Below are 25,990 nucleotides of genomic sequence, written 5' to 3'. Positions count from 1 at the left end.
CAAATCTCTAGAACTAGGGAAGTTACTTAATCACTTTGTGCCTCAGTTTCCTCATCTGTACAATGGGATCAAAAACAGTACCTACATCAGGGACTTCCCTGGCAGTCCAGTGGTTAAGACTCTGAGCTCCCTATGCCGGGGACCCAGGTTCGATCCCTGTTCAGGGAACTAGATCTCGCATGCTGCAACTAAAGGAGCCCACACGGGGCAACGAAGATCCCGCATGCCGCAACTAAGACCTGGCGCAGCCAAATAAATAAAATAAATAAATGAATAAATATTTTAAAAAAAGTACCTACCTCATGAAGATTAGATGATATGATTTAATATATATATATATATAAAGGGCTCAGAACAGTTCCTAGAGCATACTAAAGAGCTACATAAATGCTTGCTACCATCATCATTCTTCTTCTTCTTATCATTATTATTAGTTCAGGTAGCAAAAGCGGCGTGTGCAGAGACATGGTGGTGGGAAGCAGTGTGAGGTGATGGGGAACTGGATGGTAGTAGTGATGATGCCCATGGGGAATCGGGACAGTCAGGGACCATATCAGGACCTGAAATCATGTTACATATTGCATTTCTCAATTATTTATGATCTATTTCTGCCTACGAAGATGCAAGCTCCAGGAAGACCCCCATGAGGCATTTGTGTGATAAATCACTGTATCCCAAGCATTTAGAATAGTCACTGGCAACATTGTCAGTGCTCAATAAGTATTAATTGAACGAATGATGGGTTAAGGATTTTGAACTTTGTCCTGAACACTATGGTGAGTGAGTGAAGCAGGTAATACTAGATTAGAGGCTGAGAAGCAAGTCATCAGTTTCTTCCAGTAAGCGATAGTAAGGGCTGAGGTCGTCATCCCCTTGCAGATGAAAGCAGGAGACTTGGGATTGGGATGAGAATGAGGAGTGGCATTCAGGAGGCGGTGCCATTCATGGGGATGGAGAGAAAGGAAAGGAGCAGATTTAGGGAGAGACGAGAATCTCTGTTTGGGACATGTTCTAGATTTGCGGGTCTGAAGTTCAGCAGAGAGGCTGGGGCTAGAGAGAGAGGCTTGGGAGTCAGTGGGGCGTAAGGGGCCACTGGTGACCAACATGTTACCACATCTTGCTCGCTGTTCATGACCCTCTAGGAAGTTTGTCTCCCGGCAAGACTGGATATTCTTTGAGGACGGGAATACTTCCCATTGTAGCCTTCAGTATACAGCGTGCAACTCAGTGCTAGGAAAATGGTCAGGAACAGAACTTCTAGAGCAGAAAGGAATCTTAAAAATCATATTAACACGAGAGAACGAGGCCCAACATTGTTCAACCACTTGCCTGTGGTCACTCAGCAAAGCAGCCACAGCTCTGGCTGCAGGACCAGGTCTCGAGACTGCCAGCCTTGTGCCCTTTCCAGGAGGTCACATTGCCTCAGGGCGGTGAGTTGAGGGCACCCGGTTGAGTGAAGGAGCTTGGGCTTTGGGCTGATCTAGCTTCCTGGAGCCTCAGTTTCATCATCATCAGGATTGGTAGGGGTTGACTGGGTCCGAGTCTCTTGTGAAGCAATGAACATAGTGCCGGGCACCCTGTCGGTGCTCAATAAATGTTTATTTACCACTCATTTCCCTCAGGAAGATAGGGGGTTTGGAACAACGTGGTCAGGCTGGAGCTGGATGCTGTGACCCGAAAGGCTGAAGGCTGAGCAGCACGATCTTGGACATCAAATCAGCCCTCAGCGATCAGTTAAGAGCCCCCGAATAAACACATGTATACGTATAACTGAACCCCTTTGCTGTACACCTGAAATTAACACATTGGTAATCAACTATACGCCAATGTAAAATAAAAGGTTAAAAAACAAAAGAGCCACCGCTTTCCTCCAGGAGGTTCAAAGGTGCTGCTAGCTCAGGCTACCTCTGCCGAGTGTAGGCGTGGTCCGTGACCCCGCCCTCCTCCTTTCACTCTCCTTTCTAGGCTCCGCCCAGCGGGCTGGCTCCTTGACGCTCCAGCCCCAGGAGGAACTGTTTACTTGTTGGCTACCGTGTTTGAGGGTTAGGTGCTGCCAGAGAAATAACCAAGGAGGAGGCGTCTTACCTGACTTAGAAGGTAAGGTGGGCAGAAGGAGGAGAGCTGGGAAAGCTTGAGAAGTTGTTTTCTTTGAAGGAGTCCTGGGGCTCTGGGGACTGGAGATGACGGTGTGGAACTGGGGGAGAGGAAGGAGCGCACAGAGACAGCTGGCCAGCCCCAGGGGGCCCTTCGGGCCTGAGCCCACCTGAGGTTCCCAGGGTTCTCTCACAATCCACACGTTATTTATGCAAGCCATTTCAGTTTATCAGGCGCGTCTTGTCGTGTGGAGAAAATGAAACTGAAAGCAGGGCTCTTCCCTTGCAGTGTTTTTGATGGGTTGTTTTCATTTTCTACTCTGATATTTTACCTGGGGTTTCTTTTATTATTATTATTATCGATATCGCCATTTTTATTTGCATTTCCTCAAAAGGAGTCCAAGATGTGGTATTCTTAAACGATTGTATTACACTGAAGTTAGCAGTTGGAGGTGGGCTGGAATAAATAAAGGACCAGAGAAGGAAAGATGTTCGAAGAAACGCTGAGTCTTCCAGGTTTCTTCGAGCTTCTTTCCTTCTCTGGTCCTTTATTTATTCCAGCCCACCTCACACCCACTGTCACCGGAAGTGTTTGCACAAACATTGGGTCCAGAGAGTTCATTACCGGGTGATTGTGCTTCCGCTGCACATTTGATTAGACCTCTGAGGTAGGGGCTTTGACACTGTCGGAGGGGTGAGATTGCTGAAAAATGGTTGCTCTGTGAATTTTGCAGCAGATGTAGTTATATAAATCTTCAGGTAACAGTTTGCTGCCATCTGCTATTTGAATTGGGTCTAAATTGCTCAGATCTAATCAAGGGCAGTTGGATTAAACTGACACCCCAGGTTCCCTATTTGTGTAGTGTGTGTATGCACATGGGTGGGGAGACTGGGATTTGTTAACTTTTGTTTTCATAAACGGACGTCATTAGCTCTACCATTTATTGAAGGCTTGATATTTCCCCCTCTCCCTACTTCAATGCACTTTATATGGGGGACTGTATTTATTGTTGCCCCCATTTGAGGGAACAGAAAATTGAGACTCAATAATCTAAGGTTACACAATTAGGAATAAGAGTCTAGAATTACACGACCAGGGGCTCACACTTAGATCTTGTGAGTTGGGAGTCCGAGTTCTTAACCATACGCTACACTAGTTTGAACAGGACCGCACGTGTGCAAAGAACCAGGGCTGTGCTGAGCATGTTCAACCAGAAACACAAACTGATGAAAAACACTATTTTCTTATTAAATGAGGGTTCTGTTTTTTTAAAAAGGCCATCTATTTCTAGTAAGAGTATGTTTATATGGCATTGGAAAAAAAATGTATTAATATAGGTTGAGAATCCTAAAAACAATCACAGCCTTTGACTCGGCATTCAGTTCTTTGAAACCTATCCTAAGAAATCCATTATAAGATCTATCATAAGAAAACAAGCTAAAATAAGCTAAATTTGCTCTGACGTTATTTAGAATTGTGAAAAAAATAATCATTTTGAAACTCTGTTTTAAAAGTTATTTTAAAAATTTGCTTCATAGTAGAGAACTGAAAAACCTCTCGGATGGCATATTGCATAGCCATTAAAATGTTTTAAAACACTTGTAATAATATAGGACATTATTTATAGTAAGGCATTAAATGAAAGGAGGCAGGATACAAAGTTACTTACAGAGCATGAGCCCAACTATTTTTTAAAAAAAATCTATAGAACTATACTAAAATATTAACAATACCTGTTCTGGGCAGTGGGAGAATAAAGTAATAATTTTCTTGTTTAAAATTTATATATATTTATGATATTCTATAATAAAAATTTCTATAATAGATGTATTTTGAAAAAGTTGCTAGTAAAATTAATTTCTCGAATTCAAATGTTTTCTTTTTTTTAATAAATTTATTTATTTTTGGCTGCATTGGGTCTTCGTTGCTGCGTTCAGGCTTTCTCTAGCTGCTGCGAGCGGGGGCTACTCTTCGTTGTGGTGCTCAGGCTTCTCATTGCGGTGGCTTCTCTTGTTGTGGAGCACGGGCTCTAGGCGCATGGGCTTCAGTAGTTGTGGCACATGGGCTCAGTAGTTGTGGCTCACGGGCTTAGTTGCTCCATGGCATGTGGGATCTTCCCGGACCAGCGTTCGAACCCGTGTCCCCCTGCATTGGCAGGCAGATTCTTAACCACTGCGCCACCAGGGAAGTCTAAATGTTTTCTCACTGTTATAAAATTATAAAGTTCCTCTCTCATTTCCAGGTGGAAAGTCAGAAGACTTCAAGAGTATTGTCCTTCCTGATACTGGTGGTCTGTAGCCAGATAATTCTGATTTACCCTGACAGGATTTTCTAAGAGTTCCACGTCTCTTTGATCAAATCCCAAGGAGATAAGATTTTCATTTTCTTGAAAAAAAAGCAAAAAATTTGTAACCAGTGGTATTTACCATCATGGAGACCAAGAACCATAACAATCCTCAGGAAAGACCCACACCCTCTACTAATGGGAGGGCTTCAGTGGAAGACAATCATTTGTTGCTTAAAGCTACTAAAAATGAAGACATTGAGCTGGTCCGGCAATTGCTAAAAAAAGGGGCTGATGTCAATTTCCAGGATGAAGAATTTGGCTGGTCACCTTTGCATAATGCAGTACAAAGTGACAACGAGGACATGGTGGATCTTCTGCTTAATCATGGTGCTGAGCCTTGTCTGCGGAAGAGGAATGGGGCCACTCCCTTCATAGTTGCTGCCATCGCTGGAAATGTGAAGGTGCTCAAACTTTTACTTCCGAAAGTAGCAGATGTCAATGAGTGCGATGTTCATGGCTTTACAGCTTTCGTGGAAGCCTCTGTGTATGGTAGAGTTGAAGCCTTAAGGTTCCTGTATAAGAATGGAGCAAAGGTGAATTTGCGTCGAAAGGCAAAGCAGGATCAAGAGAAGATTAGGAAAGGAGGGGCCACTGCTCTCATGCATGCTGCTGAAGAAGGGCATGTAGATGTCGTGAGGATCCTCCTTCATGAGATGGGGGCAGATGTCAATGCCCGAGACAATATGGGCAGAAATGCTTTGACCTATGCTCTTCTGAACTCTGATGGTGAGAAGGTGAAGGCCATTACTCGCCTTCTGCTGGACTGTAAGGTTGATGTCAGTGTGAGGGGGGAAGGAAGGAAGACGCCCCTGATCCTGGCAGTGGAAAAGAAGAACCTGGGTTTGGTGCAGATGCTTCTGGAACAAAAACATATAGAGATGAATGACACAGACATTGAGGGCAAAACAGCACTGCATCTTGCCGTCGAACTCAAGCTGGGGGAAATCGCCAAGTTGCTGTGCCACAAAGGAGCCAGAACAGACTGTGGAGACCTTCTTGCCATAGCAAGGCGCAATTACGACCGTGACCTTGCAAAGTTTCTTTGGCAGCATGGAGCCGTAGAAGATTTTCACCCTCCCGCTCAAGACTGGAAGCCGCAGAGCTCACGCTGGGGGGAAGCCCTGAAACATCTCCACAGGATATACCGCCCTATGATCGGCAAACTTAAGATCTTTATTGAGGAAGAATATAAAATTGCTGACACTTCTGAAGGGGGCATCTACCTGGGGTTCTATGAAGACCAAGAGGTAGCTGTGAAGCTATTCTATGAAGGCAGCACACATGGACAAAATGAAGTCTCGTTGTTGCAGAGCAACCGAACCAACAGTAATGTGGTGACATTCTATGGCAGTGAGAACTACAGGGGCTCTCTGTATGTGTGCCTCGGCCTGTGTGAACACACACTGGAGGAGCACTTGGCCGACCACAGAGGGGAGGCTGTGCAAAACAAGGAAGATGAGTTTGCTCGAAATGTCCTCTCATCTCTATTTAAGGCTGTTGAGGAACTACACCTGTCTGGATACACTCACCAGGATCTGCAGCCACAAAACGTGTTAATAGGTAAGTCCCCAGTCTTCTCTTAGAAACGTAGGGTCTTTAGTTACGAGAGGAAAGGATTTTCCTGGCAGAACAGGGAAGAACTAGAGTCAGTGTGGATTGTTCAGTTTGAGGATTAATGTAACGAATCCATAGTTACAGGGCAACCTCTCCTGCTACCAGGTATAACCCGTATTCCACGTGGAGGTCGAGGATGCCAATGGAATAGCAGGCTAACCTTATACTGCCCTTGGCAAATACAAATATGTAGGTAGGTCTTGGATGGAGCCAGCTCCAGAAGTTTGAACTCTTAGAGTAGTCTGCAAGTCAGGGAACCTAGAAAGTGTGTTCCTTCAGAGAAGGTGGCAGTTACAGTGAAACTTAATGGCAAAACCGAGGTTAAAATTGGGATCCAGGTTAAGATGTGACACAGTGAAACATACCGCAAGCAGGCCGAACAAGTCAGTGTCCACTGTTGCAAACCAAAACCAAAATAAACTAAAGCAACATTCAAGGATACAAGCAGAGCTGAGGGCTTCCTTGGTGGTGCAGTGGTTAAGAATCCGCCTGCCAATGCAGGGGACACGGGTTCGAGCCCTGGTCTGGGAAGATCCCACATGCTGCAGAGCAACTAATCCTGTGCGCCACAACTACTGAGCCCGTGAGCCACAACTACTGCAGCCCACGCACCTAGAGCCCGTGCTCCACAACAAGAGAAGCCACCTCAATAAGAAGCCCGCACACTGCAATGAAGAGTAGCCCCCGCTCGCCACAACTAGAGAAAGCCTGCACAGCAACAAAGACCCAATGCAGCCAAAGAAACAAACAAAAAAACCAAGCAGAGTAGGGAACAAATGTATGGACCCCAAGGGGGTGAAAGGGGGGGAGGGGCGGTGAGATGAATTGGGAGATTGGGATGGACATATATACACTAATATATATAACATAGATAACTAATAAGAACCTGCAGTATGAAAAATAAATAAATAAAATAAAATTCAAAACTTAAAAAAAAAAAAACAAAAAAACCCAAGCAGAGCTGAGTGTGAAGTCCCGGGGGGCAAGGTGGTACAGTAAAAAGAGCCTCGGCTTCAGCCATGTTTAAGGAGCCTTGCAGCGTTGTCCCACCACTTTGTAGCTTTGTAACCTCAAGCAGGTCACTTAATTCTGTGAGCATTGGTTTCCTCACTTGAGACTGATAATACCTCCTTCATAAGGTTGTTATGATGTCTAAGTGTAGTATGTCAAATGGACAAGTCATCTGTCCATTGTAGGTGCCCAACAAAGGCCAGGTACTTGTCTAGAGGGCTAAGCAGAAGCAGATAACTAACCTACAGATATGCACTGACATTTAAGCTTGGTGTAAGGGACCAGGGCAAAAAGAAGATGTGGGTACTAAGAGTCAGAGAATAGTACTTAAGGTCCTGGAAGAGAGAAATAGGTAGACGTAAGATCTGGTTTTAGTTTGAGGACAGGTGCTTGTGGCACTCCTTCCTGGTTTTAAGCAGCTTCGCTGGGGAGACTGACAAGGGCCAGAAATATGTGCAACTCTACCCAGTAAGGAAGAGTCTTTGAGGTTCAGCCAAAGGTGAGGTCCTTCCCAAGTTTACCTGCTGATCTTGATGCAAAAGGGTCACACATCACGTTCTATAGAAAAATAATTTGTGCCTACCTATTCTTTGAAATTTCTAGCACCACTTCTTCCATTCTTAAGCTTGAACAGGAAAGAATTGATTATATTTCTGCCTCAAGGTGGCGAACCTAGCACATACTGCAGACTCTTCCCTGTGTTAAATCCCTCAAATGATGGGAAAAGATTTTTAAATGAATTCATAACTGAGATCAACGTTAAAAAAAGAATTCCTAGAGGACAAAATCCTTGAAGAATCATGGAGAGACTAAACATAGATAGGATGGGATTGAAGAATAACACAGGAGCCCAGGACAAATGCAGGAAGCCACAGGGAAACATTCCTCATGAAAGTAGGAACAGTGTAGAAAGGTGCCACTCCAAAGTGATGGAAGCCAGAAGCAGGAGAGGACCAAGGACCAGCTTAGCAGGCAGATTGCTGCGTCAGTCGACACTAGGAAGATGAAACCCTGGGCTTCCCCTCTTCCCCAGGGACCAAACATCTATGACAGACCTTTCTTCTACAGACAGGGGGACTGCTTGAGACACTGGGTCATTGGTGATATCAAGAGAAACAAAGAGCAGTTAAACATGCAAGATTTCTGCCAAAGCAGCTACTAAGTGGCAAGTCCTGCTTCCCCCAGAGCTTCACTGAATAAAACGCAAAGCAGAAGCTCTGACGACTGCTTCCCTCCCTCCACTACGTTGGGTGGCATTAACAGAAGCAACTCGCAGGACGTCAGGGAGTCTCAACTGCAAAGTAAGACTTACAGTCGAAAATCACTTAGGATATTTAAGAGGTGCCAATACCGTGAAAGAGATGCATGAAACAGAAGAATTTACACCCAAAGAAACATAGCTAACCAAATGTGTAAGTTTCCATGGCTGTTAAAAGAAATTGTCCCAAACCTGGTGGCTTAAAACCACAGGAATTTAATCTCCCACAGTTCTGGAGGCCAGAAGTATGAAACCAATTCCAAGGGCACCAAATCAGGTGTCAGCAGGGACAAATTCCCTCTCTACGCTGTAGTACAGAAACTGGGCGTAAGTATTAACATTTTTTATAGCACTTTAACAATGTCTGTTGAAACTAAAAATAAAAAATTGAGGAGTGTAAAAAAAAAATCAAATGTTAGAAGAGATGTGAGGTATTCCATTAGGTACTTTCAAATTTCAGTAGCAGAAAACTCGACTCCAAGTGGCTTAAATAAGTGAAGGGAATTTATCACTTCAAATAATTGAAAGTGGTCTGTGGTTTATGATCTGCACCCCATCTGCCCCTTCAACCTCATCACAAGCAACTTTCTGACTCCGTCCCTCCTCCCCAAGTGCACACTTGGGCCTTCCTTCTGCCAGAGTGGAATTCTCCACGCATTCCTATCTGGAATTCTCTCTTCCCTCTCTTCCCCATTCCACTCACCTACCCAAATTCTACTTTCTGATCTTTTCTGTCTAGGCGTCTCTTCCTTTTTTTTTTTTGGCTTCACCATGCGGCATGTGGGATCTTATTTCCTCAACTAGAGATTGAATCCATGCCCCCTGCAGTGGAAGTGTGGAGTCCTAACCACTGAACCAGCAGGGGATTCCCTAGGCGTCTCTTCCTTAAGGAAAACTTCTCCACCCTCCCCGCCCCCCCCCACCCCCCAGCCGTGTAGCTCTTCTTGTGATACACTTTTAGGGCATCCTGCACTTTTGGCTAGCATTTTCAAAATTGAAATTAATTTAATGTTTATCCTCCTTTAGTATCGGTCTCCTTGCCCAGAGACTCTAAACTCTGTAGGGCCAGGACTGTGTTCTCCTTCCTCACCATCATTTTTTTCCCCTCACTAAACATTTGTTGAATGATTTAATGGGTTCCTTTTGGTTAGACTCTGAGTTTCCTCACAACTCTGATGTCTAAGTTCATGATGAAAGGAGTTTGAGAAGCACACAGTTGTACTGGCCATCATCCTACGTAGGGTTACCCAGCCTTCCTCTCAGACTCCTTTAAGCCACCTCTTCGAGGACAAATTACTGACTCACCCACCTTTCATTTCGTTCCTGACCTCTCTCATCCATGCATCCCTCTTTCTGAGGACTTAGTGGCTTCCTTTAAGGGAGGAAGATTCTGAAGGGGGCCAGGAGGCAGTGACTCATTCCAAGCACATGGTTTATTCGTGGTGACAGATGACAACGTCTTAGTGGGCAGTAACTAGTGGGCTTGATTTGGTGCATACTTGATGCTTGGTGCTTGATACTTAAGCACTTGATTTGGTGCTTAAGCATACTTAAGGTGGTCTTGGATTTGGACCCTTGTTGTTTAGTTGTTCTTTAGCTATAGGATGTAACCTTAACTCCTGCCAGCAGCTTCTTTACAAATCTGTGCTCTTTGACCCCAGGAGTTGCATGACTGGGGAGCTGGTTATACTTATCCTCATGCTTCCCCACCGCTTGGCTTGGAACAAATAAAATGTAAGTCCTGCTCTTGGCAGATACCGAAGAGATCAAACGACACAGTGCACATGACAGTGTTTTGAGAAGCAAACAACAAAGCAGATATGAGCTTATCATTGTCTTCCTCAGAGACGATAGATTGTACATTGTGTTACAGACTTATTTAAATTAATTACAGCATGGAGAATGAGGATTTTCAATGCATCTCTACAAACTATCCCTTAGATTCCAAGAATGGCGCTTGCCTGGCAGATTTCGATAAAAGCATCAAGTGGACTGGAGATCCACAGGAAATCGAGAGAGATCTAGAGGTAATTTCTACAAACAATTTACTTTTCCATCTTTCTGCTTCCTTCTTTGTTCATTACCTTACTCCCTGTGGCCAGTTAGAGGATGTTCCTATTTCAACCAGAAGGAAAGACGTCTCAAGGCATTTCCCCGGTACTCATTGCCTTCACTCCCTTGCAGACAGCAGTATTTCCCCAGGTGGGTGTGGGGTTGGCCATCGCCGTGGCCCCTTTCTCTATCTCTTTAGATCTCTCTCGGACCCCACAGGCTGAATAGTAAATACACTGAGCATGCCACAGTTCTTCCAGAATTACCGCCAGGAGATTTCCTCCAAAAGAATTCCACAATTCCTGTAGGAGGTATTTTCTGCCTAAAGACAAAGTAAATGAGATTTCTTTTCCCACTCTATTCAAACACGTGTGCCAAACTCCTAGGAGGGCCAGCGACTAAGGCCCTCTGAAGCACAGCGGAGGGATGGGATCGATCCGCAACACGAAAGAGACTAAACTTGGCCCCAAAGGTTAAGATCCTGAAAGAACTGTTTCTCCAGAGAGGAGACAGAACAGAGACGTAGCCTCTGCCGACCACAGCTCCCAGATAGATTCTGAGCTTGTCAGGGCAGCTCTCGCCTGGAGTTCTCCAGGGTTCTGAACTTCCAACCCAATAGACAAGAACTCTCCATCCATGCCTGGCCTTTCTGGTTCAGTGGCTCCAGGTCTTAGCTCCTTCCCTGACTGGTGTCCTTCCCAGTGCAGTTTCTATGCTGGCCTCCTTCCTGGTCCTTCCTCCCTGCTGTGCCCTGACTCCTGGGGCCTTCACTCTATTCTGCGGGACCTGGTCTGGCTCCTTTATCTGTGGCCTGACGTAGGCCCGACCCAAAGTCCCAGTTCCCAGCCAGACTCTGAGCATCCCCCTTGTTTAAAACCTTCTCCCTTTGCCCTGTTTATCTAAATTCTGTCCGTACTTTGAGGTCTAGCTCAAATTCCTCTTCCTCTAAGCAGTCTGCCCTGACAACTCTGGCCTGGGATTATCTGTTGTTCCTTATAAACCTAAACCTATAAGCTATACTACCTTGAAGAGGTAGTATACTAAACTATACTACCTTGAAGAGTTCTCTATGCACAAGCCCATGCCTTCTCTCCCTGACCAGGCTGTGGAATCTCCTCGAGATTCTACCCATTTTCCATTTGCTCATAGCCTGCGCCACACCCTCCAAAGTTCCCCAAATAGAGTGATAACTCATAAGCACTTTTGGCTTGATTTGTGGCTTTTGTGTAGGCCCTGGCACTGCTGGTCCTGTACGTGGTCAAGCAGGGAGACATTTCTTTTGAGAGGCTGAAGGATCTAAGACCTGAAGAGTTGGTTCAACTTTCTCCAGATGAGGAAACTCGGGACCTCATTCATCACCTGCTCTTCCCTGGGGACAATGTGAAGGACCATCTGAGTGGCCTGCTGGGTCATCCCTTCTTTTGGAGTTGGGCGAGGTAAGGAAAACTGAGTGTATATCACAGGCCTCCAAGACAGAGACAGTGAGTGTATTAGTCAGGGCTCCTTATATATATACAAAATAAGGAAATGCCTCATGCAATATTGGGGCTGAGAAGTTCCACTATTTGCCATCTTCAAGCTGGTGACCCAGGAAAGCCAATGGTGTAATTTCACCTGAATCCAAAGGTGTGGGAACCAGGGGAGCTGAAGATGTAGATTCCAGTAAGGGTCTAAAGGCCTGAGAACTAGGAGAGCTGAGGGCAAGAGAAGAGCCGTGTCCCAGCTGAAGCAGCCAGGCAGAGACGGGCGGATTTCCCCTTTCGTTCTATTCAGGCTCTCCGTAGATTCAATGATGCCCACTCACACTGGGGAGGGCCGTCTGCTTTACCGAGTCCACTGGTTCAAATGCTAATCTCCTCGGAAACATCCTCTCAGACACACCCAGAATAATATTTAATCTGGGCCCTGTGTGGTCAGTGAAATTAACACATAAAATTAACCATCATGGTGAGGTGGGCAGGAGTCAGGCTGGGAATCAGCAGACCCAGGCTTTTCTCTCAGCTTGGCGTTTCCTGGCTGGGTGTCATTGGAGCAGTGACTTAACTTCTCTGGATCTGGTTTTCTCCACTGAAGAATAGAAAAAGGATGAGGGAAAAGAGAGAGAGAGAGAGAGCTCTCCCCTTATGCAGATTTTAGAGACATGCTTTTACTACTCGTGTCAAAAGCCAAAATCTAATAGTTCTGTAAAGAGTGGGAAGGATGGAACAACCGTGATAATTCCGTCATTCTCAGCCGCTACAGGACACTTAGGGATGTGGGAAATGAATCTGACATCAAAACGAGAAATGCTGATGGCAAGGTCTTCCAGCTTTTGCAACCTGGAACATCTGAACTTTCCACAAGTTTTGCCCAGTGGACAACTAAGGTATGAACAGCTCCTATGGTCTGGGAGTTATTCCAGGAGGAAGAATCTGTGTCATGTGTTGTGTTGGTTTTCCTAACTTTTTTATACTATGGGCCTGGCCCAACCAAGTGGTGAGAAAGGGGATTTTCCTTTCCCTCCTCCCAGCCCAGGTCCCTTCTGCCCTTTTGAGTCTCTGCTCCAGGCCAGGCCCTCCTGAGAGACTCATCCAGGCTCCTCTTTAGGATGGCCTTGTCACAGCCCAAGAGCCTTTTTCTTTTCTGTGACTCTTTCTCTCAAGCCTTGTTTTCTGAGCGAGGTCTGACTAATAATTCTATTTCCACTGTGACAAGAGCAGCTGATTAAATAGAGTTTAGCCCAAAGGAGGTCCTGCCCCATGGGGCATTCCCATCCAGGGAGACGGGCTGCCTCTGCTGCCAGTGAACAGCCCAGCCTGAGCACCCATATACACACCTATTTTCTGTATGAGAGAACAGAAACTGAAAAAAAAAGAAAAAAAGATGATCTTTCAAATTCCTCCTCTTCCAGAGAAGGTCCACTCAATATAGTGGAACATAAAAATTAATCACCATTTCAGTCTAGTCAGTACTATCAGAACTTTCGTTATTATTAATGAGCAGACATCTATCAAGTACCAGTATGTGTTAGGCCCATGCAAGGTCAGAGATATACAAAACAGAGTACAGCATCCATGTGGGGCGGAGAGACCCACAGAATGGTGGCTGTGGGATACATGCTGGGTACCCCAGAGACATGGGCAAAGCATTATGGGAAAATCCATAACTCTCAAGTCTTTGAGTGAGACCAGCAGCTTCTGTATCTTAAGCCTGATGTAGGACTCTTGCTTCTTCCAACCCTCTTCATTTCTGCGTCTCATTTTGCTTTCCTTCCCTTGCTTGCCTCTAGACCACATATCACACTCATAATTGCTGGCTTAACGTCTCTCTTTCTTGCTACCCAGTAAGTTCCACCAGGGCAGAGACCATCCGTGGTCTTGTCTGTCATTGTATTCTTGGCATGGAGTAGGTGTGCCATGACTCTTTGCTAAATGAATGTCTATAAAAGTTCAGCTAAAAATTAAACTTGTAGAAACAAAGACATTTGAAACCAGAGCAGATGATAGTAATAGCTAACGATCGCATAGTGCTAACTCTGTGGCAGCTGTAGTTCTCAGGACTTTGCATGGGTAACCACAGTTAATCTTTACAACAGCCTCTGAGGCAATTAGCTCCATCTTGCAGGTGGGCAAACTGAGGCACAGACAAGTGATTTGTTTCAAAGGCACAGAATCAGTAAAGGGTGCAGCAGGATTTGAAGCTGGGCACTCTGGCTTAAAGGCCATGTGCTAACCTGTAGCTGATAGAGATTGTCATTTTCTTTTTCTTTATAATGTCTGAGACAGAGAAACAGTACTACAGGCAACAGAAAGGAGAAATCCAACCTCAAGACTGAAGTGCTAATAAAAGTGGTTGCAAAAGTAGAAATAAGAGAAGTATAGAGCACAAAGCACAGAAGAAGCAGGTGATGAAAGCTATTGTTTCCCTTCTTTTCTCACTCTCCACTCAGTGTTAAATGGAGCATTATTTTCAGACCATATAGGAAAGTCGTTCTCTTGAAGGTTAATTATCTGGCCTTTACTTTCTGTTTGAAAGCAGAAGCAAGGTTTGAGAAAATGCAGTGGTGTTGGGTAAATTATCAATCAAAGCCCAAAGGTCCAGAGGCATAAGAAGGAAGGACAGAATTGAAATGAAGAGGAAAGTACAAATAAAGAAAAGTGCTAACTATCACTAGAGAGATAAAGGTTATGGAGGTGATGGGACGTTATCGGTCATCAGAGGTGATGGGACGTTATCAGTCATCAGACATGATGACACAGGCAGGTTCTAAGGTGCAAAAATGTAATTTTAAAAAGTGCTTCCAGAGAACAAGATGCAACAACGAGGAACCTGGGAGACAAGGGGGTTGGAGAAAATGGGGCTGAACCCAAAGACGCAAGACTCTATCATCCAGAGAAAGGAGCCTCAGTTTTATTTATAAACATGAAAAATAATGGTAGAACTACGTTTTTATCCTCAGATAATTTACGTAAGATTTTATTCTGATTGTACTTCAGATGACAAAAAGGATACCCAATCTACTGTAATAGAAGGTACAGAATTGAAAAGCGAATAGGAAAATAGAGATCCAGAAAAAAAGATAATACAAATGAGACCAAATATTAAATGTGCCAATTCCCCTAGAGAAACATTTAAAACTGGTTAAAAATAAAAATATAAAAACGTATTTAATCAGCAAAGTCCTACTGCATAGCACAGGGAACTATATTCAATACCCTCTCATAAACCATAATGGAAAAGAATGTGTAAAAGAATATGTATATATATGTATAACTGAATCACTTTGCTGTACCAGAAATTACAACTTTGTAAATCAACTATACTTCAATGAAAAATTGGGAAATAAAAAAAAAAAAAGGCCACGCACTAAAGCGGCTCACTGCACAATGTTATGATGCCGTCAAGTCCACCAAATCATTTAATTGCCAAGGAAATTGAGGCTCAGAGGTGGAACCCCAAATACTCAGGGCTGGAAAGCCAGAGGCTGGTAGAGCTGGGAAGAGAATTCTGTTCTTTTGTCTCCCAGTTCATTGGTTCTTTCCCTTAAACTTCATTGACATATGTTGAATTTTTTAAAAAAAATTTTCCATTTGTCCAAGTATTTTATTTGCATATTCCATATTTTTTTATTTTTATTTTTTAAATTATTTATTTATTTATTTTAAAATTTTATTTATTTATTTAGTTAATTTCGGCTGTGTTGGGTCTTCGTTTCTGTACGAGCTTTCTCTAGTTGCGGCGAGCGGGGGCCACTCTTCATCGCGGTGTGCGGGCCTCTCACTATCGCGGCCTCTCTTGTTGCGGAGCACAGGCTCCAGACGCGCAGGCTCAGTAGTTGTGGCTCACGGGCCCAGTTGCTCTGCAGCATGTGGGATCTTCCCGGACCAGGGCTCGAACCCGTGTCCCCTGCATTGGCAGGGAGATTCTCAACCACTGCACCACCCGGGAAGCCCCATATGTTGAATTTTGATTGACTTCAAGTCTTACCTTTTGGTTTTCATTTTCAGCTTTGTTGTCCTGTTGATTTTGGTGACTTGCCCATTTTCCTGGGCGTGCAACCAGTTTTCCAGTGTGGACTCCACCTTCTTCACATGGCTGCCTCTCCTCGCACACATACGTGCTCAGCATTTCTCACCTGTGCTCCACACATAGTGCCCCCAGGCAGGCTTCTAGTCACCAGTTACTCTTCCTAAGGGACCCTCTGGCTTCATGGCTGTTGCATCTTATTTTCTTACTCCAGACTCTTTCTACCTATCAGAGCCATCTACAAGAGGAAGGCATTATTAATATGAGAGCAGCTGCCCTGGGACACCTAGGGACAAGGAGAAACATGTAACCTTTGGAAACATAATTACAAAAACAAAACAAAACAAAGAACAACCACACTCACTATGGCAATGGCTGCAACGCCTGGTTTCAGTCAGGACAACCTTCTTGAAGGAGGAGATGTAATCAAGTATGAATTTGGAAGGGTGGCCACAAGGATAGTGCTACTGTATAGTGAGCAAATTTCCTTGTATAGTAGCCAACGATTTCCTAAACCATGTTTTAATGTAGTTAATTTTTATGAAAACAATTCTCTTGGAAAATAGATACATGAATTTAAAGATATTTATAATTCCACATCCAAACACAACTGCAGTTAGCATTGTGGTGTACGGTGCTTACTTCCATTCTTTTCTTTGTATTAATTTGCTTTATTAATTAGTGGAAATTTTGACATATGTTCAAATTTGTATTCTGCCTTTTTGTATTAACATTCAGGATTTATTTTGTGTTGCTACCACGTTTTTGTGTAATTTTTTTTTTTAGATTGACCAATTTGTGATGAAAGAAATGAATAAGTTTTATAAAAAAAAAGGCAATTTTTATCAGGACACCGTGGGTGACCTGCTGAAGTTCATCCGGAATTTGGGAGAGCACATTCATGAAGAAACGAATAAAGAGTAAGTCATGTATGAGAAGTCATGTATGAGATGAGAATAATTTAAAAATTCCAGCTCTAAATTTATATCTGCTATTTGATGGAAAGAAGAAAATTTATTTTGGTGAAAGTCATTCCTCCTGTTTGGAAAAGGGCCATCACAAGGGTCTTACAGTCAACAGTGGACATGCCCTGCAGGTTCTCCTCTTCCTTTTCGGTTTTTGCTGAGCCCCCTTGAACAGCAGGCTAGCAATTCTTGTGTGAAGAAACACAGGGGACTGCGTGGCTGGGTAGAGCGAATGTAGCATTAGAAGAGTAGCCCCGTGTTAATCTAATTAGCTTTTGCTACCAAAAATCTTAGCTGCAAACTCACAAAACACTTGCAGTTTTCAGGGCTCTTTTGGATTTCAGCACTGTAGATAAGGGATTGTGGGATTGTATTATGTACACTTTATGGATAATAAAACTGAGGTTCATAAAACTTAAGTTGCCAAAGTTTAGTCCATTAGTTGAAGAGTCAGGAGATGAATCTTGCTCTGTCAGATTCCAAAGTCCTCATTTATTCTGCTCTAGAAACCAGGGGAGCAAAAAAGATTTCCAGGGCCATATGCTATAAAGGGGGGATGCAGAGTTTGGGGCAAGAATTTCAAAATATTTATGTTTCATTTCAGGATGAAGTCAATAATTGGAGAACCTTCCCAGTATTTCCAGGAGAAATTTCCTGATCTGGTCATGTATGTCTATAGGAAACTACAGAACACAGAATACACAAAGCATTTTCCAAAAACTCACAATCTAAATAAGCCTAGGTGTGATGGAGGTGGTGGTGGTGAGCAGGCTGGCCAGCCCTAGTGCCTTTTGAATTCAGGGAAGTACTTTTTTGCTGTGTAATTCTGGGCGAGTCACAACTCTCTGGGCCTCTTGACATTTTTTTTTGTTTTTGGCCACACCACGAAGCATGTGGGATCTTAGTTCCCCCACCAGGGACTGAAGCCATGCCCCCTGTAGTGGAAGCACGGAGTCCTAACCACTGGACCACTAGGGAATTCCCTGGGCCTCTTGACTAACCTGGTTGCTTGTGAGCAATGAATTGGATAGCTGATGTGTCAGTTCCTGGTGCCATGCTCAGCATTCTCCACGTTTACAACAAAAAAAGTATATGCTCAAACTACCCTAGTCCTTTCTAAGGGTAAAGCTTAGTGGCAGGAGCTGGGAGAGCATCCTGCTAAGATTCGTCTTGTCAACTGCACCAAAGGAGTGAGTTCCTAGACCTCTAATGCTTTATGTTTTACATCAGTTATCTCATGAAATTCTCCCAACAACCTTGCCAGATAAGATTAATATCCCCTTTTAGGAACTGAAGAGCCTGAGAGACTCAGGGAAATTGAACTACTTGCCCCAGATTATACAACTTGCACAGAGCGCAGTATAAATGGACGTGGTGTTATTGTTACCTCTCAGTCAGCACCTTAGAACTTAATTACTAGCTCAGAGCTCTTCTGCATGAGACGCAAAAGGTCAAAGGGGCTCTGGGTGGCTCATTCATTCATTCAATATTTGTTGAGCGCTAACTAGTATAAGTCTAAGCACCAACTGTATGAAATGCATTCCTTCTAGAATCACCTGTGTTGGTTTTCTATTATGTTAAGGCTGTATTTCTCAACTGTAGGCAATCTTGCCCTTCAGGGGCCATTTGGCAATTAAAATGTCTGTCAAAGCTGAGGGTAGGGGGTTGTACTGGCATCTAGTAGATAGAGGTCAGGGATGCTGCTGAACATTCTATGATATGCACAGGATAGCACCTCCGAAACACAGAATTATCCAGAAGAACAGAATTATCAGTGACACTGAGGTTGAGAAACTCTGCCTTAGCGGGCTGTGCTACGTTTGAGCTGGCTGGGAGCCCACGACTGTGCATTGTGTGGCTCACCTCACAGAGGAGTGACTCGAGTTTGATGTCTTGCTTTTGGATCTGCAGTGAGACAGTTCCAGTTTCACCCCCTCAGGAAGTCCTCTGAATGCCCTCACTTTCCACACCCCCGTCTGAGTGTCCTCTCTGGCTCCCTAGCACCCGTGGCCACACCAGAGCATGCTTCTCTCCACCCAGAGCATGATTCTTCCCCACTGGAATGATATATATATCATTGGCTCCTTAGGGCCAATGATATATATATTTTTTGATGTGTATCATTACAGCCTAGCAAAATGTCTGCCACATGGTAATGACCAATAAATATTCATTGAAAAATGAATGATCCATCTTCATACATGAGTAATAATGCTAGGATACATTTTGAGGGTGTTTTATAATTTATAAATTACACCTGCATATTTTACCTCTTTTAGTTTTCAAAATAATCCTGTAAGATAAGTGTTGTGATCGTCATTTTGCAGATGAGGAAACTAAGGTTAGAGACGTGTTGATTTACTCTAATGCATGGGAAGTGTCACTGTCTGAATTTGAAAAGATTTTCTGGCATGAAGTCTGATGTTCTTTCCATTTATCCTCACTGCAGTTGTGAAGATGAAGCTTTGTAAGGAGAGGAGCTGGGAGAAAAACCAGTGTCTTAGGTTCTTTCTCAAAAGGAGATGGTCTTGACTTCCCTGGTGGTCCAGTGGTTAAGACTCTGCACTTCCAACGCAGGGGGTGCGGGTTTGATCCCTGGCTGGGGACTAAGATACCACATGCTGCGGGACCAAAAAATTAAAAATAAGTAAGTAAGTAAGTAAATAAATACATAAATAGAAACGTTCTTTGGGACTTCCCTGGCGGTCCAGCGGTTAAGACTCCACATTTCCAATGCAGGGGGCACGGGTTCGATCCCTGGTTGGGGACTAAGATACCAGATGCCACAGGGCGTGGCCAAAAATAAATAAATAAATAAAATTTAAAAAGGAGGTGGTCTAAAAAGGGTGTCACTGAATGAAATTAACAAGTAGTGGAAGAAACAAACTTAAGACTTTTCTTTAAGGTTGTAGGAGCAGCAAGGTTGCTTTAAGTTTTAAAAGTAAGATTTGTTTTTCTGATTTGTAGTGAGTACTTGGATATGACAATCAAATGCCCATTTGTAAAGCATATTCAATAAAACTTTGAATTATCTGAATGTCTGATTTTCTCTGAGTGACATTTCTACTTTAGAGAGTAGGGATATCTACAATAGAAAATGCTCAGTGATTAATTCCTGGGTAAGTTTTAAGAAAGGCATCCTGCTCTTTAATAATGGGAAAAGGAGCCTAATTTCAGCCCTCCATTAATTTGGGAACAATACGCACCTTGGGGGTCCTTGCAGAAAAGGAAGGGTCTGATCATTGTACTCTCTACTTTAATCCTCTAAGGGTTTCTGTGGACATGCTGCAAATATTTCTTATTCAGTTGCCATTATCACAAACATTTAATTGAGCTTGTAGTTCTTGTTAGGTACTGTGTTAGGCAAGGTGATTCTGTGCGTGGGCTTGTCAAGCAGAAGTGCCAGTTACACAGAGACGAGGGGAGCTTGCCTGCCTAGAATGCACTGAACAAGCAACATAGGAGAGAAAATTATGGTGAGAATAATAGTTACCACCTCTTGAGCACCTACTGCTTTCCAGAGCCTAATGCTTTTATATATGACATCCCATAACAAACATGACAATGCCATAAGATGCAATTATTCCCATTTTACAGAAGAGGCAACTAACGCTCAGAAAGGATTGCTAAGTTGCCCAAGTTCATATGGGTAGTAAGTGGAAGAGCCAGGGTGCAAACCCAGGTCTGCAAGTCCAAAGGGTGTGGTTTTTCTGGAGAGCCCAAGATGGAGAGTTCAGGTAGGCTGGATGGTCTTTGTGAGCGTGTGTATCGGGGCTTTCATCCATTCCTTCCTATTAAAGCCTAGGAGGTCAAGGTTACCCATGGCCTTCATAGCAACCAAATCCAATGGTCCTTCTCTGTCTTCATCAACCTCACACCACAGTTGATTCAGCTGACTACTCTTTTGCTCTTGCACCTGTCTTCTTTAGCACCTGCAGCACCACACTTACCTGCTTTTCCTCCCCAGTGGTTGCTCCTCCACAGTGTCCTTTGCCAGCTCCTTCTCTGCTCGACCCCTAAACACTGAGTGCCCCCGAATTAATCCTCAAGCAATTCACTTTTCCTCTTTTCTCCGTGGATGATCTTTTCAAATGCCATGACAAGTATCATCATAAATAGACAGATGATAGCCACGTTCTGAAATTTATCCACGTAATTGCCTACAAATTATCAGTCTTGTTTGCTTCTTTTTTTCCCATACGCCCTACATCCAATCTATTAATAAGTCCAGTTGGTTCTCTCACCAAAATAAATTCTAAATCTGTTCACAACCCTTTGTGTCTGCTGTGCTCAAACTACCGTCATTTCTCATTTGGACTGAAGCATGAGCCTTGTAACTGACTATTGTGTTTTCATCCTCGTGCCCCAACAATCTTTTCTCCACAAAGTGATCTTGAAAAAATATAAATCACGTCAGGTCGCTTCCCAGATTAAAATCCTTCAGTGACTTTCCATGGCAGTTAGGATAAAACCCAGCTGTTCCCACCACACACAGGGCCTTATGTGAGCTGACAGTGTCTATACCGTCGTGCCCATTGCTTTGCTCTCGTACCTTGCAGGCTCAACTCCTCCCACACTGGCCTTATCTCTGTTCCTCAAAAATGCTGAGACCAAGTCGAGGTCAAGATGATGGAATAGGAAGACTTGGGGTTCACTTCTTCCCACAAGTCCCCACATCTCTCCACTTCTCCCCACATCAAGAATACATCAACAAGTGGAACAATTCGCACAGAGCACCTGCTGAACACTAGCCTAGGACCTCGGACACCTAAAAGGACAAGAGAAGATCCCCGCATAACTGGGTAGGACAAAGGAGAGAAAGGGAAGAAAAAGAAAAGAGGAAATGGGTTGGGACCTGCACCCCTGGTGGGGAGGTGAAGGACAGGAGAGGAGGAGGCCCGGGGAGTTGCACCCAGGGAGGCCCCCCACCAGTGGCAAAATATGCTGAAATAGAGGGGGAGCTTCAGGGGCTATCAGAAGAAAGTGCAGTGGCCCGCCTGTGGCAGGCAGGACAGAGCAAGACTTGCACAGATGGTCTGGGCCACAGTCCTGCACGCCCCACCCTGAGATGGGTGTCTGCCAATGCTGGCGGGGCCTGGGTGTCGAAGTGTGGGGTTAAGAGAGTGGACCTGGGGAAAGGACTGCTGTTGGCTGCGTGGAGATGGCCTGAAGGGACGGGAGTGAGGACCTCTGCAGCGGGGAATGCTTCTGGAGGAAGCATGGACTGCCTTGGAAGTGAGGCACCATTGTTGAGTGGCATGCAAAGGGCAGGGCCGCCATCATGGGCCTCTCTCCCCACACACCAGCACCTGCCTCTGCAGGCACTGGGTGGGACTCCCAACAGAGTGAGCTCTCATGCCCCAGTCTGTCACAGCTTCCTGCCAGCCCTTGCCTCCGTGGGCCCTAGAGGGGGATCCCATGGGAGCGAGCGCACACACCCCAGTCATAGCTGCCTTATCCCCCTTCTGCCTGAGCAAGCATGTGCACCCCAGCTGGTAGCCACCTGTTGTCCCTCCCACCTAAGCAAGCAAGTGTGCCCAGTCAGTCGCTGCCTTCACCACCTCTCATCTGGGTGGGAAGCAGACCCCTCAAGATGGCCCACAATCAGAGGTGGGGCTGAAACCAAAGCTGAGCCCCAGGGGCTGTGCAATTAAGGAAGAGGAACTGAAATCTCTCCATGCAGCTGCACAAGCCATGGATTAAACCCCTGCTATCGGCCTGGTATATCCAACGCCTGCAGAAAATCTGAATGGACGAGTGCTCCCACAGCTGAGACCAGTCTAGCTTCAGCAGCTGTGGAATTTAGGGGCAAGTACACATGGGAGTTGGGCCAGGTCAGAGTCTGAGCTGCCCCCACAGTGCTCACAGCAGGTCCAGAGACCTACCTAGAGGTCTTGCAGGGCCTCCTGGGGAGGCAGGGGTTAGCTGTGGCTCACCGTGGGGGCAAGGACACTGATAGTAGAGGCCCCAGGGAATTTTTTTTGTTTTGACTTGTTTTATTGTTGTTGTTTTAATTTTTAAATTTTACTTATTTATTTATTTAATTTTAAAATACATTTAAAATTTTTCTATTTTTATTTTTTGTTTTTTTCTTTGTTTTTGCTCTTTGTTTTTGTTTTCTGTTTTTTGTTGTCCTTTTTTTGTGTTTATTTTTGGTTTTCTTTGCTTTTTTTGTTGTTTTTGTCTCTTTTTGGTTTTGTCAGTTTTGTTTTTATTGTTTTGGTTTTTTTGTTTGTCTATTTGTCTGTTTTCTTTCTCTCTTTTTTTGTTTTTTGGCTGCACTGCGTGGCTTGGAGGGCCTTGTTTTCCTGGCTGGTGGTTGAACCTGAACCCTCGTGGTGGAAGCGCCAAGTCATGGCCGCTGGACCGACACAGAATTCCTGGCCCCAGGGAATATTACTCAGCATGAGCTCTCCTGGAGGTGTCCATCTTGGCACCAAGACCCAGCTCCACCCAACAGCCTGCAAGCTCCAGTGCTGGACACCTCAGGCCAAACAACCAGCAAGACAGGAACACAGTCCCACCCATCAGTAGACAGGTTGCCTAAAGTCATACTAAATTGACAGACACCCCCCAAAACACACCTTGACATGGCCCTGCCCACCAGAGGGACAAGACCCAGCTCCACCCACCAGAGTGCATGCACCAATCCCTCCCACCAGGAAGGATATGCAAGCCCCTGGGCCAAACTCACCCACCAGGGGGCAGACACCAGAAGCAATAGGAACTATGATGCTGCAGCCTGAGGAAAGGAGACCACAAATACAGCAAGTTAGCCAAAATGATATGACAGAGGAATATGTTGCAGACGAAGGAGCAAGGTAAAAACGTACAAGACCAATTAAATGAAGAGGAGGTAGGCAATCTACCTGAAAAATAATTCAGAGTAATGATAGTAAAGATGATTCACGATCTCAGAAATAGAATGGAGGCACAGATTGAGAAGATACAAGAAATGTTTAACAAGGACCTAGAAGAACTAAAGAACAAACAGACAGTGATGAACAATACAGTAAATGAAATGAAAAATACACTAGAAGGAATCAATAGCAGAATAACCAAGGCTGAAGAACAGATAAGTGAGTTGGAAGATAGAATGCTGGAAATCACTGCCATGGAACAGAATACAGAAAAAAGATTGAAAAGAAATGAGGATGAGTCTCAGAGACCTCTGGGACAGCATTAAACGCACCAATATTTGAATTATAGAGATCCCATAAGAAGAGAAAGAGAAAGGGTCTGAGAAAATATTAGAAGAGATCATAGTTGAAAACTTCCTTAACATGGGAAAGGAAATAGTCACCCAAGTCCAGGAAGCACAGAGAGTCCCACACAGGGTAAACCCAAGGAGAAACACACTGAGACACATAATAATCAAACTACTAAAAATTAAATACAAGAAAAAATATTAAAAGCAGCAAGGGAAAAGCAACAAATAATATAAAAGGGAATCCCCATAAGGTTATCAGCCAGTTTTTCAGCAGAAACCATGCAGGCCACAAGGGAGTGGCATGATATATTTAAAGTGATGAAAGGGAAAAACCTACAACCAAGAATACTTGACCCAGCAAGGATCTCATTCAGATTTGACAGAGAAATCAAAAGCTTTACAGACAAGCAAAAGCTAAGAGAGTTCGGCACCACCAAACCAGCTTTACAACAAATGCTAAAGGAACTTCTCAAGGCAAGAAACACAAGAGAAGAAAAAGACCTACAAAAGCAAACCCAAAATAATTAAGAAATTGGCAAGAGGAACATATATATCGACAATTACCTTAAATGTAAATGGATTAAGTGCTCCAACCAAAGACATAGGCTAGCTGAATGGATACAAAAACAAGACTCGTATATATGCTGTCTACAAGAGACCCACTTCAAACCTAGGGATGCTTACAAACTGAAAGTGAGGGGATGAAAAAACATATTGCATGAAAATGGAAATCAAAAGAAAGCTGGAGTAGCAATACTCATATCAGACAAAATAGACTTTAAAATAAAGACTGTTACAAGAAGCAAGAAAGGACACTACATAATGATCAAGGGATCAATCCAAGAAGAAGACATAACAATTGTAAATATATATGCACCCAACATAGGTGCACCTCAATATATAAGGCAAATGTTAACAGCCATAAAATGGGAAATCAACAGTAACACAATAATAGTGGGGGATTTTAACACCCCACTTACACCAATGGATAGATCATCCAGACAGAAAATTAATAAGGGAACACAAGCCTTAAATGAAACATTAGACCAGATAGACTTAATTGATATTTATAAGACATTCCATCTGAAGGCAGCAGAATACACTTTCTTCTCAAGTGCACATGGAACATTATCCAAGATAGATCACATCTTGGGTCACAAATCAAGCCTCAGTACATTGAAGAAAATTGAAGTCATATGAAGCATTTTTTTCTGGCCACAATGCTATGAGTTTAGAAATCAATTACAGGAAAAAAACTGTAAAAAAACACAAACACATGTAGGCTAAACAACATGTTACTAAATAATCAATGGATCACTGAAGAAATCAAAGAGGAAATCAAAAAATACCTAGAGACAAATGACAACGAAAACACGACGATCCAAAACCTATGGGATGCCGCAAAAGCAGTTCTAAGAGGGAAGTTTATAGCAATACAATCTTACCTCAAGAATCAAGAAAAAGCTCAAATAAACAACCTATCCTTACACCTAAAGCAACTAGAGAAAGAAGAACAAACAAACCCCAAAGTTAGTAGAAGGAGAGGAATCATAAAGATCAGAGCAGAAATAAATGAAATAGAGACAAAGAAAACAATAACAAAGATCAATGAAACTAAAAGCTGGTTCTTTGCAAAGATAAATAAAATTGATAAACCTTTAGCCAGACTCATCAAGAAAGAAAAGGGAGAGGATTCAAATCAATAAAATTAGAAATAAAAAAGGAGAAGTTACAATGGACACCATAGAAATACAAAGGATCATAAGAGATTACTACAAGCAACTATATGCCAATAAAATGGACAACCTAGAAGAAACAGACAAATTCTTAGAAAGATACAACCTTCCAAGACTGAACCAGGAAGAAATAGAAAATATGAGCAGACCAGTCAGAAGTACTGAAATTGAAACTGTGATTAAAAATCTTCCAACAAA

General features: G+C 43.7%; 1 protein-coding gene across 1 annotated transcript; it reads left to right on the top strand.

Annotated features, from left to right (window-relative positions):
• The first annotated feature begins 1,986 nt into the window (after window positions 1-1,986).
• Window positions 1,987-19,838, top strand: RNASEL (ribonuclease L). The gene is made up of 7 exons (XM_068541362.1): window positions 1,987-2,097; window positions 4,337-6,001; window positions 10,266-10,351; window positions 11,607-11,812; window positions 12,609-12,741; window positions 16,668-16,801; window positions 17,451-19,838. The coding sequence occupies exons 2-7, from the start codon at window positions 4,525-4,527 to the stop codon at window positions 17,629-17,631; spliced, it is 2,217 nt and encodes a 738-aa protein (XP_068397463.1). The 5' UTR covers window positions 1,987-2,097; window positions 4,337-4,524; the 3' UTR covers window positions 17,632-19,838.
• Window positions 19,839-25,990: the final 6,152 nt, after the last annotated feature.

Source organism: Eschrichtius robustus, chromosome 3, assembly GCF_028021215.1.
Source record: "Eschrichtius robustus isolate mEscRob2 chromosome 3, mEscRob2.pri, whole genome shotgun sequence".
Taxonomy (NCBI): Eukaryota; Metazoa; Chordata; class Mammalia; order Artiodactyla; family Eschrichtiidae; genus Eschrichtius; species Eschrichtius robustus.
The sequence above is the reverse complement of the archived record's forward strand: the minus strand, read 5'-3'. Positions and strand labels throughout refer to the sequence as shown.

What these genes read in the sequence shown, in the direction of transcription:
- RNASEL (XM_068541362.1), top strand. Translation starts at nt 4,525, where the DNA reads ATGGAGACCAAGAACCATAACAATCCTCAGGAAAGACCCACACCCTCT. An exon ending in GCCACAAAACGTGTTAATAG is followed by an intron (nt 6,002 to 10,265) that starts GTAAGTCCCCAG and finishes ACTATCCCTTAG; the next exon opens with ATTCCAAGAATGGCGCTTGC. An exon ending in AAATCGAGAGAGATCTAGAG is followed by an intron (nt 10,352 to 11,606) that starts GTAATTTCTACA and finishes GCTTTTGTGTAG; the next exon opens with GCCCTGGCACTGCTGGTCCT.